Here is an 18,296-nt window from a genome sequence, read left to right as displayed (position 1 = left end):
GTTGTAAATTGGAGTAATAATAATAGGATGAGATTTAATAGTGAGAAGTGTAAGGTGATGCATTTAGGGATGACTAACAAGAATTTTAGTTATAAGCTGGGGACGCATCGGTTGGAAGTGACGGAGGAGGAGAAGGACCTCGGAGTCCTGGTTGATCGCAGGATGACTATGAGTCGGCAATGTGACGTGGCTGTGAAAAAAGCTAATGCGATCTTGGGATGCGTTAGGCGAGGTATTTCTAGTAGGGACAAGGAGGTGCTGCTTCCGTTATACAAGGCGCTGGTGAGACCTCATTTGGAGTACTGTGTGCAGTTCTGGTCTCCTATGTTTAAAAAGGATGAACTCAAACTGGAACGGGTACAGAGAAGGGCCACTAGGATGATCCGAGGAATGGAAAACCTTTCCTATGAAAGGAGACTCGAGGAGCTCGGTTTGTTTAGCCTAACCAAAAGAAGGCTGAGGGGGGATATGATTGCTCTCTTTAAATATATCAAAGGGATAAATACCAGGGAGGGAGAGGAATTATTTCAGCTCAGTACTAATTTGGACACGAGAACAAATGGATATAAACTGGCCGTGGGGAAGTTTAGGCTTGAAATTAGACGAAGGTTTCTAACCGTCAGAGGGGTGAAATTTTGGAACAGCCTTCCGAGGGAAACGGTGGGGGCGAAAGACCTCTCTGGCTTCAAGATTAGGCTAGATAAGTTTATGGAGGGAATGGTTTGATGGGATAACGTGATTTTAGTCAATTAGGCAATAACGTGCCATCGCTGGTAAAATGAGGGTCCGGCTGGAGAATCTTGCCTGTATGCTCGGGGTTCTACTGATCGCCATATTTGGGGTCGGGAAGGAATTTTCCTCCAGGGTAGATTGGCAGAGGTCCTGGAGGTTTTTCGCCTTCCTCCGCAGCATAGGGCAGGGGTCGTAAGCTGGAGGATTCTCTGCGACTTGAAGTCTTTAAATCACGATCTGGAGACTTCAACAGCTGAGTTAAGGGAAAGTGGGTGGGTCAGCTTTTGTGGCCTGCATCATGCGGGAGGTCAGACTAGATGACCATATTGGTCCCTTCTGACCTTAAAGTCTATGAGTCTATGAGAAACTGCTGAGCTTCAGTCCATTTGCAAACTTGACACCTCAGTCTTTGTTTAATCCTGAGCTGATGAATGGCTAGCCAACTACAAAAGCAGTTTCTCCTCCTTTGGTGTTCACACCTCAACTGCTAGAAGAGGGCCTCATCCTCCCTGATTGAATTAACCTCATTATCTCCAGACTGATTCTTGCCTGCATATTTATACCTGCCTCTGGAAATTTCCACTACATGCATTTGACGAAGTGAGTATTCACCCATGAAAGTTTATGCTTCAATACGTCTGTTAGTCTATAAGGTGCCACAGGACTCTGTCGCTTTTTACATTCTCACAAGGTGATCCTTCAACAGGAGGCAGAATCACTTTTTATATGTCTCACCTCATTACCACAGGAAGGAGTTCTCCCTGTATTTCTTAATTCCCCCAAAAAAGATGGAGCATGGAGACCCATCCTGGACTTTTGGCAACTCAACATCTTTATCTGAAAGCTGAAATTCCAGTTGATTACACTAGCATTGATAATCCCCTGCCTTCAGACAGGAATGTGGTTTGCGGCATTAGACGTGAAGGGTGCATATTTCCTGGTGGATTTTCACCCATCATAAAGGAAGTTCCTGGTTTTATGGTTGGCCAGGATCACTTCCAGTTTCAAGTACTCCCCTTTGGGCTCACTACAGCACCCAGAGTATTTATGTGGTAGCAGCCCAGGTGAGATGCCAGGGCTATATGGTATTTCTACACCTGGACAAGTGGCTCCTAGTAGGCCAATCTCATCAGGAGGTAAGGTCAGTGACAGGGTTTCTTATGACTTTTAGCAGCACTAGGTATTTGCATAAACATCAGTCTGTTTTGTTGCCCACAAGGACAATGAACTTTATAGGGGCGACACTGGACTCGGTTTTTGCCAGAGCATTCCTCCCATTGGACAGGTTTCATACAATGAGCAACCTAATGTCATGCATTACCCACAGAGCGTGACATACAGTGCACAGGTGTCATTCACTGTTAGGCTATGTGGCCACATGTACCTACATGATGCCATTTGCCAGACTCCATAAATCAGACAGTGCAAATGAAGGCCTGATTAGGACCTTCCCATCAGTGCTTAAATCTACACCTCAACGGGACCTTAACTTCATCCTGTTGACACTGACAAGTCCATCTTTCAAACTCACGGTGACATGTCATGACCTACCTGTCCATGCACGTGAAATTCTTAGTGACTATCGCTTCGGCCAGGCGGGTCAGTGAGCTCGGAGCCATCATGGCAGACTGTCCTTGTACAGTGTTTCACAAAGAAAAGGTTTCCCTTTGACTACACCCCAGATTTCTCCCCAAGATTTTGTTTGTTTCACATAAATGGTATTGTATTTTTCCCGAAACCCCATGCTTTCTATGAAGACAAGAGACTTCACTCCCTTGATGTGGCATGCTCTTGTGTTCTGCCTGCAAAAATCCCAACCCATTAGGAAATCACTGAGACTTTTTATAATCATAGCAGAGAGATTGTGTGGACAAGCCATATTCTCCTAGAGGATTTCTAAGAGGGTTTTGAGATGCATATTAAGAGTGCTACTAAATAGCAAAAATTCCTCCCCCTGCAGGTGTCACAGCTCACCTCACGCAAGCATAAGCTGCCTCCACAGCATCCCTATCTGCAGGGTGACTACCTGGAGTTCTGTCAGCACATTCACTATGCGCTATGTTCTAGCTCATGCCTTGGCTGCAGATGCAGCCATGGGTTTGGCAGTATTGCAAGCATCTTTGCTTGTGGCTTCCTTTCACCTGCCTTCAGTCTGAACACTGCTTGCCAATCACCTATGTATGGAATACACATAGGGACCATCACTTGAAGTGGAGGTTAGTTATTGTAACTGGAGGCTCTTTGAGATGTATGGTCCCAATCTATATTCCACCCATGGGTACGCATGTGTGCCATGCGCCCAAGCCTGGAAATTTTTCAAAGCAGTGTCCGTTGGCCTGCACATGTGCAGTAGCTCTCCTTGTGCACTGACCGAGGGCATATGAGGCAGTGCTGGTCGACGCCTCTGCAATTCCACCTCTTATCGCAAATCTAACAGGATTCAAGGAAGATGTGATGGAGGGCGGGTAGTGGAATACTGATAGGGACCATACATCTCAGAGAGCCTCCAGTTACAGTGACTAACCTCCACTTCTCAATCTTAATTGTTTAAGATGCATAATTTCTTGGAAAGACTTCGACATCCCATTCAGTGTGAAGCAAACAAGACTGTGTTCTTGTGTGTGTGTGTGTGTGTGTGTGTAATAGCAATGTTTCTAATCAATGTTACCTTAAGTGACACACTGTTTAGATTTGTATACTTGATAATACTCAAATATTAATAGTTGGCTTGTGTTTTCTACCCTTCTCAAGATAATTTTACCATCTAAGAACATAAAAATCGTTATATTGGGTCAGACCAATGGGTCCCTCTACTCAGTATCCTGTTTTCTGGCAGCAGCCAATGCCAGGTGATTCAGAGGGAATGAACAGAACAAGCAATCATTGAATGGTCCATCCCCTTTCGTCCACTCCCTGCTTCTGGGGAACAGAGGCTAGGGCCACTCAGAACATGGCCATCTTAGCTAATAGCCATTGATGTATCTATTCTCCATTAACTTATCTAATTCTTTTTTTAACACAGTTATAGTTTTGGCCTTCACAACATCCCCTGGCAACAAGTTCCACAGGTTGTCTGTGCATTGTGTGAAGAAGTACTACTTTCAAGTGATGGTCCCTATGTGTCTTCCCACCCGTGGGTGCGCATGCGCATGCACACCATGCGCCTGAGTCTGGAAGTGTTTCTTAGCAGTGTCCATTGACCTGCACGTGCATAGTACATCTCCTCATGCTCCCAACCAAGGGCATAAGAGGTAGTGTGGGTCATCGCCCCTCCAGTTCCCTTTTACTGCTGCATGGCCTGAGTTGGAACCCCCTTTTTCCTTTGCATTCTTAGTCTGCTGAGAGTTGTTCTTTTTTGTACATAGTTGTAGGTAGATTTACAGGTAAGTTTGTGCAGTGTACTTAATGTAGTAGTTCTTTTTTCCCGTTCAGGGACAGACACCCTGCCTCCTCCCCCAGGGACTATGCCCAGGATTCTGGGCTTCAAAAACTGTCTCCTGCCCATGCTGCTTCTTTCTGGAGCACCTGGCATTGGCCACTGTCAGAAGACAGGATACTGGGCTAGATGGGTGTGACGGGTTGGATCACAGAAACCCCCTTGGGAGCTGCCACCCAATGTGCCAAGACTACTCCTGCTTCTGTTTTCCCTGCCAGCTCAGGACTCCAGCACCTTGTCTTGCTGAATTAGACACTCCAGTCCACTTCAACACAGACCCAAGGTCTGAATCACTTGTCCTAAAGCTGCAAGTTTACCCAAAAACAGCTCACAGGAGTGTGCTTGTCTTTAGCACTCAGATGCCCAACTCCCAATGGGGTCTAAACCCAGATAAATCCGTTTTACCCTGCATAAAGCTTACGCAGGGCAAACTCATAAATTGTTCGCCCTCTATAACACTGATAGAGAGATATGCACAGTTGTTTGCTCCCCCAGGTATTAATACATACTCTGAGTAAATTACTAAATAAAAAGTGATTTTATTAAATACAGGATTTAAGTGGTTCAAAGTAGTAACAGACAGAACAAAGTAAGTCACCAAGTAAAGTAAAATAAAATGCGCAAATCTATGCCTAATCAAACTAAATACAGATAATCTCACCCTCAGAGATGCTTCAGTAAGTTTTTCTCAGACTGGACACCTTCCAGGCCTGGGCACAATTCTTTCCCCTGGTACAGCTCTTGTTCCAGCTTAGGTGTTAGCTAGGGGATTCTCCATGATGGCTCCTCTCCCTCTCTGTTCTCTTCCACCCCTTTATATATCTTTTGCATAAGGCAGGAACCCTTTGTCCCTCTGGGTTTCCACCCCCTCCCCTCACTGGAAAAGCACCAGGTTAAAGATGGATTCCAGTTCAGGTGACATGATCACATGTCACTGCAAGACTTCATTACTCACTTGCCAGCACACACATATACAGGGAGACTCACAGGTAAACAGCCATCTGCAGACAATGGGAGTCATCAAGATTCCAAACCATCATTAATGGCCCACACTTTACATAATTACAATAGGCCCTCAGAGTTACATTTTATATTTCTAGTTTTAGATACAAGAGTGGTACATTTCTACAAATAGGATGATCACACTCAGTAGCTTATGAGCTTTGTAATGATACCTTACAAGAGACCTTTTGCACAAAGCATATCCCATTTGCATTATAGTCACTTATTATCAAATTTTTTATAAAACTATCCCAGTTACATTATATTCACTTATTATCATGTTTTTATAAAACCATGTAGACTGCACAACGTCACAATGGGACCTTTGGTCTGACCCAGTGTGGCTTTTCTTGCATTCTGTGAGTGAGCACCAGCAGTGCCTCTGCTGTATGGGTACGGCACACATCGTGGCACTCTGCTCCATCTGTAAGTCCTTCCTGCCCAGGACCAGGGAAGCCCGCGAGCTCTGCCTCCACAAATACCTTATGGTAGAGGCTATGTGGCCCCGGGCACAGCTGGGCCAGGATCTGAGACACCCCCCAACCTGCCGCATACAGCAGCCACCACCAGCAGAGAGCACCGCACCGTGCATGGCTCGGAACCGACAGTACCCAAGGCCAAGGACAAGTCCTGGCATGAGAGCAGAAAACATTCTCTTAGGCACAAGAGCAGGTCTCCACAGAGGACTGCTCACAAGTGTAGTGTTTCCTCCATGAGCCAAGCCAGGTCGGGTGAGACATTGCACGTGTATCTGGCTAAACCAGCACCCAAGGTCCCACAGATGGAGGGTAAGGCCAAACGCGCACAGTATCTGCCGGTACTGACGGTTATCTCAGCATCCAAGCCTCGGGAACACTCACTGGTGCATGCAACACCACCCACTCTGCTGGTACCCCATGTCTGCCAGACTGGCTGGGCATACAGATACCGACAGGCCCTTGAGTGTTTCCCTTGGTGCTCCACAGACCTGATAGTGGTGGAATTAATCCTCCCTTACTTACAGTTGCCTCTTCTCTCGGGCTCTCTGCTTACCCATGACATCCCTACAGGGGAAGATAAACCCCTGCTGCTGCTGCAAGAGAAGCCTGTCTCGCTGCCACCACACCACAGTCCTCCCATACCAACAGTTCCACCATTGCTAGACCAGTCCTCCATCTCCTAAGAATTCTGTGATGTGGAACCATCTTTGTCTTCGGTTCCACACCGGAGTCCGGATGTGCAATCCAGACCGCCCTACTCTTTGGCATATGAGCCAACAGAGGAGAACTGTTACCACTTCCTGTGGGGCCCGCTGCCACTGATGGACCCCACCGTCTGGCCATACTGTGGACCCTGGGATCTCTACCACAGATACCACACACCATCTCCGGTTCCTCTGTACACCTGCTGGCTCCATCGGTGTATGAAGAAGAGGAGGACATTGAACCAGTATTGCCGGCTCCCCTGGTCTTGACCAGCACATCCTTGTCACAGGATGAGGTGGTCATTCCTCTCCCAGCTCTCTCTGCCGGATGATCACCGTCAATATCCGGATTTGCTACAGAGGGTGGCTGCGGTCCTGGAAATCCTGTTGGAGGAAGTTCAGGACTCACATCTGCTGTTGGACATCCTCCAACCCCAAAGGCCATCCAGGGTGGCCCTCCCTATCAATGAGGCTATCCTGGTACTGGCGCATGTGGTGCGGCACACACCGGCCTCATGTGAACTCACACCTAAGCCAGTGGAGAGACGCTACTTCTTACTAGTTAAGTGGGCAGCTTTCCTGTTCATCCACCCCTTAGCTCCCTGGGTGTCCAAGCATCTGCAGAATGGGCGAGACAGCATCCACAAAAATCCACCCCTCCAGACAAGACTGCTAAGAGGCTAAACCTGCTGGGTAGGAAGGTCTGTTCCTCTGTAGAACTTCAATTCCGCATTGCTAATTATCAGTCTCTGCTAGCCAAGTATGACTTTCATAACTACAATATGCTAGCAGAGTTCAAGAACAAGCTCCCGCTCGAACACCAGGAGCAATTCCAGGCGCTGGTAGATTAAGGGAGACTGGTCACCAAGGTGGCCCTCCAGGCAGCAGTGGATGTGGCCAACATCCTCTGTCTCTAGCCATCAGAGTAGTTATGCAAAGGGACTCGTGGCTACAATCTTCCGGCTTCCCTAGGGAGGTCCAAAATACGAAAGAGGATCTCCCTTTTGACTAGCATAAACTCTTCAGCGACAAGACTGGCGAATTCCTACACTCTCAAGGATTCCAGATCAACACTTTGGTCCCTGGGCATATATACTCTGACCCCTAGACACAGACAGCAGATACAATCTGCCCACAGCTGCACACACCCTATCCTGCCTATCTGCGCCAAGAGCCACCATGCTGACAACTATGGTCTGCCACAACCACCTCTTCAACCCTCTCCCAACTGCCGGCCAAAGGCCGATTTTGATGCACAGGCTGAGACCCGCAAGCCTTCCTCGATACCACCCACAGCACCCCATGTCATCTTTGGGGGCTGTCATTCCCTATTTTCCCACAGTGGGGGTAAGATCACCACAGACAGTTGGGTACTGGAGGTCATCCACCACGAATACTCCATAGCGTTCCTTTCCTTCCCACTTCATCACTTCCCCACCTTACCCTCCGCCCTGGCACCCCTTCCATCATTTGCTACTCCAACAAGAAGCGGGTGCTCTGCTCCTCTAGGGGGAGGGGACAATAGAGCCCATCCTGCCTCAGTACAGAGAGAGAGGGTTCTACTCACCATACTTCCTCATTCCGAAAAAGGGTGGAGGATATCGCCCCATTCTAGATCATCAGTTACTGAACATGTTTATCAGGAAGTCCAAATTCTGCATGGTGACGTTGGCATTGATTATGTCCTCCCTGCACCAGGGAGCCTGGTTCGCAGCTCTCGACATGAAAGACACTTACTCCCATGTGGGTATCCACCCATCTCACCGCAAGTTTCTCCATTTCCAGGTAGGGCACCACCATTACCAATTTCGGGTCCTCCTGTTTGGCATAGCGACAGTGTCAAGAGTATTCACAAAAGTCTTTGCGGTGGTAACGGTCCAGATGCTATGCCTTGGCTACTAAGTATTCCCCTACCTCAATAATTGGCTCCTGGTGGTGCTATCTTGATTGGAGGCACTCTCCGTGATCCACTGTCTCAGGTCTTCTAGCATCTCTGGGTAGCTGTGTCAATGAGGGCAAGTCGGGGTTGACACCCACACAGACAATACATTTCATTGGGGTGCAGCTGGGCTCTTATTGTGGTCCAGGCCTTCAACTCACCTGACTGCTTTGCAGCACAGACAGCCCTCATTGCGCGCCTATGTTGCAGACCTCACACCATGGTCTGCCACTGTCTCTCCCTCCTTGGGCATATGGCAGCCTTCACTTACATGATGCTGCATGCATGGCTCCACATGTGCTGTCTACAACCTTGGCTCTTCTTCATTTACAAACCCAACAGAGACCATATTGACTCCAGGGTCACCGTCCCAGAGACCATGCTGTCCTCCCTCACGTGGTGGTCCGCTCCCTCCAAGATCATGATCAGCACCCCCTTCACTCCATCCACACCACAAGCTGCCATCATGAGAGACAACTCCCTCGCCGGATGGGGAGCCCACTTAAGCCACTCAAGGGGCATCGATGCTGTGTGACAAAACATTCTAGAACTTGGGGCAGTCCTTCTCACATGCAAGGCCTTCCTCCTGCTCATACGCTCCCTACACATTCAGCGCCTCTCTGACAACATCACGTCAGTGTTCTACATCAACAAGTAGGACAGTTCCAGGTCTTCATCTCTCTGCTCCAAGTTGGTCTGGCTATGGAACTGGTGCATCTGCAATGAGGTGACATTTCAGGCTGCATACCTACCGGGTGTCCAGAATTCCCTGGCTGACACGCTCAGCAGAACTCTCGACCTCTACCTCAACCACGAGTGGGAGCTACGCGATGCCCTAAAGTGGGGAACCCCCTGATGGACCTCTGTCACTCTGGGAGTCAAAAGCTCCCCCTCTATTACTCCAAAGGCCCTCTAGAAGAGAGCTCTCAAGGCAACACTCTCCTCCTTCCCATGATGGGTGACCTCTGCTATGCTTTCCCCCTCCCACCCCCTTCCCCTCCTACTGCAAGTGCTACGCAAGATTCACCAGGACAGAGCCACTGTCCTCATAGTATCTTTCTGGCTCCGGCAATTCTGGTTCACATACTTCCTCAGACTCTCCGTCCAGACAGCACTCTGCACACTCCTAAATCTCCTCACACAAGATCGGGGGAGACTCAGTCATCCCAATCCAGACTCTCTTCACCTCACAGCCTGGTATTTGGATGGGCATCAAGCATAGACAGTGCATGCTCTGTCCCAGTTTGGTAAATCCTCACCCAAATAGGAGGGACTCCACTAGGACCTGCTACCAAGCTAAATGGAGATGATTCGTAGTGTGGGCCCACTGCCACCACCATTCACTGAGCATGATGGCCATTCCCATTGTTCTCGACTGCGTCCTCAAGACCTTGGGTCTGGCTCTGTTCTCTTCATGTGCATTTAGCAGCACTTAGCACCTTTCTAGCCCCATGGACCACACATCTATATTTACATACCCTACCACTGTCCGCTTCCTAAAAGGTTTACTCAAACCCTTTCCACTGGTGCACACCCCCATGGGACCTTAATCTCATTCTCTCTGCCCTCACAAGACCTCCCTTTGAACCGACAACAGGCTCCCTCTCCCACCTCTCAATGAAAGTGGCATTCTTGGTATCCATTACCTTGGCCAGGTAGGTCAGTGAGCTTGCAGCCATGATGGCAGATCTTGCTCTTTCCTCCTCCCCCCACCCCCCATATTCTACAAGAACTAGGTGTTCTTACGGCTGCACCCCAAATTCCTTCTTAAAGTGGTGTCTGAGTTCCACCTCAGTCAATTGATCCACTTGGCAGTATTCTACCCAAAGATGCACACCTCCCCCACTAACAGAGTCCTGCACTCCCTCAATGTTTGATGCTCACTAGCCTTCTATGTCCACAGGACTTGCCCATTTTGGAAATCGACTAATCTTTTTGTGGCCATTGCTGAAAGGGCAAAGGGATAAGCCCCCTCGCCCCAGTGAATCTCCAAATGGGTCTCGGGGTGCATCCTTGAATGCTACAAATGCTCCAATCTACCGCCTCCCCGCAGGGTAACAGTGCAAGCCGCCGCCTCAGTCTCACTTGCAGATCTGTCCTGGCAGGACATCTGTCAAGCAGCAATGTGGCATTCTGGCCACACGTTCATAGCACACTACACCATAACATGCAGCAATGACAGATGCTGCTTGGTTCCATTGGCATCCCGCAGCTACTGCTGCACTGATCACTTCCCACATGTGGAATACAGATAGGGACCACACATCTCTAAGAACCTCCAGTTACAGGTAAGTAACCTCCTCTTCCTTTTGTTTGTTTTAAACCTGCTGCCTATTGATTTAATTGGGTGACCCCAGTTCTTGTGTTATGTGAAGGAGTAAATAACACTTTTTCTCCACACGATTCATGATTTTATGGACCTCTATCCTATCTTTTACTCATCTCTTTTCCAAGCTGAAAAGTCCCATTCTTTTTATTCCCTCCACATAGGGAAGCTATTCTATACCCCTAATCATTTTTGTTGACCTTGTCTGTACTTTCTCTAATTTTAATATGTCTTTTTTTTGAGATGGGGCGACCAGAACTGCACGCAGTACTCAAGATGTGGTTGTACCATGGGCTTATATAGAGGCATTATGATATTTCCTATCTTATCTATCCCTTTTTCTAATGCTTCCTAATATTCTGTTAGCTTTTTGACTGCCACTGCACATTGAGTGGATGTTTTCAGAGAACTATCCACAATGACTCCAAGATCATTCCTGAGTGGTAACAGCTACTTTAGAACCCATCATTTTGTATGTATAGTTGGGATTATGTTTTCCAATATGCATTACTTTGTATTTGTCAACACTGAATTTCATCTGCTATTTTGTTGCCCAGTCACCCAGTTTTGTGAGATCCCTTTGTAAATTCTTCACAGTCTGCTTTGGACTCAACTATCTTGAGTAGTTTTGTATTGTCTGCAATTTTGCCACCTCGCTGCTTATCCCTTTTCCCAGATCATTTATGAATATGTTGAACAGCACTGGTCCCAATACAGATTGTTTGGGGGGACACCACTATTTACCTCTCTCCAGTCTGAAAACTGACCATTTATTCCTACCCTTTGTGTTCTGGCTTTTAACTAGTTACTGATCCATGAGAGGACCTTCTCTCTTATACCAAGACTGCTTACTTTGCTTAAGAGCCTTTGGTGAGGGACCTTGTCAAAGGCTTTCTGAAAATCTATGTGCACTATATGTACTGGATCACCCTTGTCCACGTTTGTTGACCCTCTCAAAGAATTCTAATAGATTGGTGAGGCATGATTTCCCTTTACTAAAGCCATGTTGACTCTTCCCCCAACAAATCTTGTTTATCTGTGTCTGATCATTTTGTTCTTTATTGTAGTTTCAACCGGTTTGCCCGGTGCTGAAGTTAGGCTTATTGGCCTGTAATTGCCGGGATCACCTCGAGAGCCTTTTAAAAAAATTTAGCATCACATTAACTATCCTCCAGTCACCCGGTACAGAAAATGATTTAAATGATAGGTTACATACCACAGTTGTTAGTTCTGCGATTTCATATTTAAGTTCTTTAGAACTCTTGGGTGAGTACCATCTGGTCCTGGTGACTTATTACAGTTTAGTTTATCAATTTGTTCCAAAACCACCTCTGACACCTCAGTCTGGGACAGCTCCTCAGATTTGTCACCTAAAAAGAGTGGCTCAGGTGTGGGAATCTCCCTCACATCCCTTGCTGTGAAGATTGATGCAAAGAATTCATTTTGGTTCTCTGCAGTGGCCTTGTCTTCCTTGAGTGCTCCTTTAACACCTCAGTCATCCTGTGGCCCCACCAATTGTTAGCAGACTCCCTGATTCTGATGTATTTAAAAATTTTTTTGCTGTTGCTCTTCAAATTCCTTCTTTGCCTGCCTACTTATACTTGACTTGACAGAGTTTATGCCCCTTCCTATTTTCCTCGGTAGGATTTAACTTCCAATTTTTAAAGGATGCCTTTCTGCCTCTAAGTGCTTCTTTTACTTTGTTGTTTTAGCCACTGTGGCACTTTGGTCCTCTTACTGTGTTTTTTAATTTGGGGTATACATTTAATTTGAGCCTCTGTTATGGTGTTTTTAAAAGTTTCCATGCAGCTTGCAGGCATTTCACTTTTGGAACTATACCTTTTAATTTCTGTTTAACTAGCTTCCTCATTTTTATGTAGTTCCCCTTTCTGAAGTTAAATGCTACTGTTCTTTAAAAGGAAATTGTAGAACAACACTGCCACTTGAAAATTGTAGTTTTTCCATCTTTACAGATAATTTGAATGAGCCAGTTTCAGAAGCACACAGCATCCCCACTGGCCCTTCTAATTCTAACATAAATGAAGTTCAGAATCGTGTTAAAGAAGTTTTGAATAAGTACAGCAATGGTATCTGGTTATCGAAGATGCCACAGTTTTACAGAGAGATATATGAAGAGGAACTTAATACAGCCTTACTCCAACAGTTTGAATACTGGCCTCATATTTGCACGGTAAGTTTTTGGTGGTCTTCCCACAGAAGCTAATAATATTTTTAATAGAAATATTCAATCTTTTGTATAGCATCTGTGTGACAAACCTCTTTTCTAATAGTTCTTACATTTAGCTTTTTCTTTTTTGACATAAAGGCAGTGATACAGATTTTTTTCAAAGAAATGTTTTCTTGTACTCAAACTTTTCTGGCTATTGATCACTAGGAGATTTGTGAATGAATATTTAGCTCTGTTTGAAAAAGTGCAACTTTTGAGAGAGCATTTTCCTCTGCTTTGTCTGAAGTGACAAGTCCCACTGGGCATAAACATGACAACTAATCCTCCTGATTATCATGATGGTAATAATAGAACATTATAGTTCTGATAAATGTACATCTTATTTCATGAACCAATTTAAAAACAGTCAACTTGCATCAGGGCAGTGAAGCAGTGTGAAGAGATGAATATTGTGGGTGGGGGAGAATTAGCAAACAATAATACTTGAAATGGTCAAAGTCGTTTAACTAGAGTAATGAGTAACCAAAAGGGATAACAGACTTTTTAATATGAACATAGCTTGTCTGGTGGCTCCCTTTACACTCTCCAATTATGATCTGCCTCACTGGTTGAACAGCAAGAGTTTTAGTTTTACCCTTGATTTCAAATGTTTTTCTTGGGCTTGTTCCTTCCTTCCCTTTGAGGTATTTAGGCCTCCTACCTTCTCTTCTATCTGACACGAGAACAGAATATATGATAGAAAAAGAAAGAGAATATAAATTAAGGGGGAAATATTCTTCTTTTCCTTATATCGGGAGGATCTGGGATATATCGGCTGGCAAAATTCAAGTAAGTGTGTGTGTGTGTATATTACTTGCAACCTTCTGGGAAGATGCTAATGCAGCCTGTGGATATTGTGTCTAGGTTCTGGGCAGTCTCTGTGCTCTTGCACAGGATGTAAGGCTCGTCAGGACAGTGTCAAAGTTAGACTCAGGACTCATAGTTTGTTAGGCCACTTTGTTTTATTAGCACAGCGCTCTGCTAATACATTCAGATAATGTGAGCCCCCATGCAAGATTCAAACAGTCTTATTTATACAGATAAAAGGGTGCAAACTAAACAAAGGTACAGAGAGAGCAAAATTGTAAAATTTGCATGGGGCACAATATGCATATTCTGCTTCCTTATTAACTCATCAATCTAAGGCTAATGCTTCACCAATTGCCCTTAAGTGGGGCAATTCATTAAGCAGTTAATGTCTGCTTTCCTGCCCCCTGGCTTGCAGCATTTCTCATTTCTACTTAAAGGTACATACAGCATTCTTTAATTCATTCTATTTCTTTAATATAATTCATTTTACTTTCACAATCCCTCCTTTTGGTCAAGCTTACACAAAGACCAACAATTACTGGATTCCACATATTAATCGTTCTTTATCTCTTCGTTCATCAGTGATATTTAACATCATCATATTAGCACTCTGTTTTGGGGCAGTCACCTGGGTGGCATACCTTACACAATTCTGGATACAATAGGAGATTAGCTGAAAACATACAAAAATCATTAGGATTCCAAACAGGATAGTCAGGGCTCCCTGAAACAACCAGTTTCCTATGCCAGAGAAATTGAACAGGTTACTTAGCCACTTCTTAAAGAACTCGGCTCTTTATGGGGAAGATATGTGATTTGTTTTAAGTGGCTAGCGCGATCTATTACCTCATTGGTGTCGTCAGGTATAAACACGCAACATTCTTTTCCAATGAGAGCACAGGTCCCTCCTTTGGCCATCAGCACTATGTCCAATGCCTGGCAGTTTTGAAGGGCCATCTGTTGGATCGCCGCTGTTTCTTTGGTCAGGGTTTTTAAACTCTCTCCGGTTTCATTTGCCATTATTTCAACTACTGCTGGTAACCTTAGGAGCCTTTTTGCATGGTGTTGAAAGATTGTATTGTTTTCACTAAGGTTACTGTAGGGGGAACATGAAATTGATTTTTCTGTTTGATCCTCAGATCAAGAAAAAATTCATATCCCCATACCCAGCCCATCACTTTTTAGTTTTATTCGAATAATCCCATACACCATTGGCCACAATATGCTGAAGGCAACGGCTTTTTCCCAGATCCAGCCCTGTCCCATTACACACCCAACACCAATGTCCTTTTCCCTCCACCACACTTATCCATTTAGATACATTTATGCCCACTGCTTCCCAAGTGTCATTATTGTTCCATGTTTTGTTAAACGGACGAGGTCCTCCAGTGAGGTCTGGGGAATTGAGTGGGATTGCCAGGACAGGAACACCAGCTTGAGAGTGGGCTGGGATGTGGCTGCAGACCCAGCAATTAGAAATATTAAGGGTCTGAGCGATCCACACTTGCTGCTGGATAAAAGAACTGTCATTGTGGACTCCCCAGACCTTAAGATACCAGCAGCCAAGGAACAGGCGCCACCAGAGGTGCATGTTGGAGGCAAGGCCCTTCTGGTTCTGACAGCCTCAACTGAGGGAACTGCGGTCACGGTTTTACGTCCACCAGGCAGCAGGCGCTAGGCTCACTACTGCTTTTTTTGGGGCCTTGCTTTAGGTCGTCGTCTGCTTCTGGCAACCCTTACAAGAGCGTAGATGGTAAGGTATTGCAGGCTGTTCCTCTACGTCTTCTTCTGGAGTCAAAATTGACTCTGCGTGGTCCTGAGGTGATGATTGGTTTGCTGGGGGTGGTGCCGTCTTACACTGCGAAGCATGTATCCATGCTGCGATGCCAGACCGTTTAACAGCCGTCTGGGTAATAAGCAGTATCTGATGAGTCTTTGATGTCCTTTAAGTCTCTTTACTACTACTTCCTTGACTCTGGCTATAACAATGGCCTTCACACCTTATCTTTTCCTGATGCATACATTCCTTATTCACACATATTGAGAATACAAACAGTAGTATTTTATATCGAGCAAAAAGGCATTGCAAATTAAACCTTGCTAAGTTTTACAATCAATAACCAAGACAATTTACATTGAGACCCAGGCCTTCAATGTTCCTCTAATCTACTTAACATAGACACAATAGAGAATCCTGTTTCTTACTTACTAAACCTTAAAACAAAGAAATGTATATTTAACTAGAGTGCCTACTTTGTAATACATATAGGAAACCATAGACATTATAACTTTTATTCTAAAACAAAAGGGTGACCATAATCAGTCATACGGATTGTTCTGGTCTGTCATTTCTTTCTGCTATTCAAAAAGGGTGGCTGACAGGATGAAATCAAATCATACATTAATTCTTATGGGACATTATAAAATCCTGCTCCTGCATATCCCCCTTTTGACACTAAGATTATTAATTGCCAGTGTCACTTCTTATTTAGTCCACGTAATAGAAAATACTGGGAGGTGATTTGGGCCTGTGGCTCTAGCTTTGCATACATTTGTTTTATCCAACAGCACATTTCAAACATTACAATTAAACACATACAATTTAAAACCAAAAACAATTAGGGTTAGTAACATTAGTATGCCAGTAATTGTGGGAGACCATTCAGAAAATGTTATACTAATGGTAAGCTGTTATGTCTGCAGTGGCAATTCTTAACATGTTGCCATTTGCATGTATAATATGAATGGTTCGGTTTCCCACATTGCCTTTTTGTTTGTTTTAGGAACTATGTTACCTTTTTTACCTTTTGTAAACACAGTACTTACATTTGTCTATTGGAAGGTTGCTAACACCTCCATTCTTTTAAAACACTTTTCCCCAAGAATTAACACATACACATAGCCCGTTATACAGTACTTTGGTCTCATTATTCATTTTCTCCCACATACAGGATCCTAGTGAGATGTCTTTACTACAGGGCTTTGGAGCAACAGGCATGGATAATCATACCCACTTTTATTTGTTTCTGTATTAGGTTGTCCTGTAGCTGGTATTAGCTTTTTCTGAAAGACAAAAATAACATTTTTCTACCCCTTTTGGGGTGGCATTCATTATTGCTTAAAATATTCCTTTCTTTCACAAATAGCCTTGCTGATTGCAGGCAAAACAAGAGGAATTACCTCCATATTTTCCTGTGTTTTTGTTCTATAGGCAGGCCAGGTTTCAATGGCTTCTATCTTTTAAGAGTTATGGGGAAATTATCCCACTGTTCAGTCATTAAATCCATGAGGTGGTGTACCTCAGTTTTTCCTTTACAGCAGACCAAGTTTACAATGACCTTCCTGCTGTGTTAAGCTTTAAGTTTGTTCACAGGTAACAGCTGAAAAGCATCATTACCACAAAGGATTTTTCCAAAAATCATACACACTATACATTGTTACAGGGGTACTTATTAACATTAAATTTATTTTAATTAAAGGTATCTTGTTATACTGTGCCTTTTATTTAGATAATTTGTTTGCTGACCAGGTATGTTCTTTATCTGCAACTTCTTTGTGCTGGCAGTTCTCTCACTTCCTTTATCAGTTAGGTAATTTGCATCAACACAGGCTTGGCTTTTGGATTCAAAGCCATCAGCAGAGCTCAGAGACTCTGTCTTAAAAGGAACACAATTAACTTTTACCAGAGTTTTGATTACTTTTAACTCTTGCTTCCAAAACACACACAGATCTGAAAAAGAAAACACAATCTATTGTGGTTCCTTTGGAGCCCTAATAGGATTTTAACTAAGTAGCATGTTTCGTTTGTATTTCTTTTACCCCCTCTATAATATACACTGCATATGTCTGCACATTTCTTCTATACTTTAACTTTTAAAACATTAGCCATATTAATTTTTACATAAGGTGTAACTGTTTCTTTTGTTCTTAGTTTTATGTACCCTTATCAAAGTGACAGTCTGATTACACAGAGCCATTTTAAGGCTGTGTTTCTAACATTGCTTCTTTTTGTTTTGTGCACCTCACCCCTGCTGTTGCTTCAGAGGGGCACTGTCTTTATTCTTTTACTACAGCTCTCATCTGCTATTTTGTTACAAAAACAAACAAAAAGAATCCAGAATCTCTCCCTATTCTTCTGATTTTGACTGCCCTGCTGCAGTCATGACTTGGTCTTTATTTGAAAACATTTAAATTTTGTAAAGAATCAAGTTACCCCTTAAGGGTTAAATACCAAATCTCAAAGCCAACCAACACTGATTACCTGTGTCTGGCAAAAAGGTCTGTCAGTTTTGCAACTTTGAATTAAAGAGTCAAATGGATTTTTAGTGGCATTATAAACAAAACAAAACCAATTTACCTTAAACCTACAAAACAGGAGTTTTACAAACCTCACATATTTCCACAAATAGACAGATACATACACATTTTCTTTTCCTTAACATCCCTTTTACACTGCTTTGTTTTTACATAGCTGTACATAGATTACATTACCTTTTATACATTTGGGGCAGTTAAGTTCCAATAGAACCCCCCCCCCCTTTTTTTTTTTGTTCTTTTAGCAAATTTGACTAAATTGTTCATAGTCAAATTATTTTAATTAGATAGTCTCTTTACCTGGATTATTTACAGACATTCCTCTGG

General features: G+C 44.3%; 1 protein-coding gene across 1 annotated transcript in view; it reads left to right on the top strand.

The window, feature by feature from the left end:
* TDRD7 (tudor domain containing 7) overlaps window positions 1-18,296 on the top strand; it is a 144,407-nt gene that overhangs the window by 42,706 nt on the left and 83,405 nt on the right. Inside the window, exon 7 of the mRNA XM_065406055.1 lies at window positions 12,592-12,809. Coding sequence (XP_065262127.1) covers window positions 12,592-12,809 — 218 coding nt within the window. The remainder of the gene's footprint in view (window positions 1-12,591; window positions 12,810-18,296) is intronic.

Source organism: Emys orbicularis, chromosome 6 (assembly GCF_028017835.1).
Source record: "Emys orbicularis isolate rEmyOrb1 chromosome 6, rEmyOrb1.hap1, whole genome shotgun sequence".
NCBI lineage: Eukaryota > Metazoa > Chordata > Testudines > Emydidae > Emys > Emys orbicularis.
Note: the sequence above shows the minus strand (reverse complement) of the source record. Positions and strands in the feature narration are given on the sequence as shown.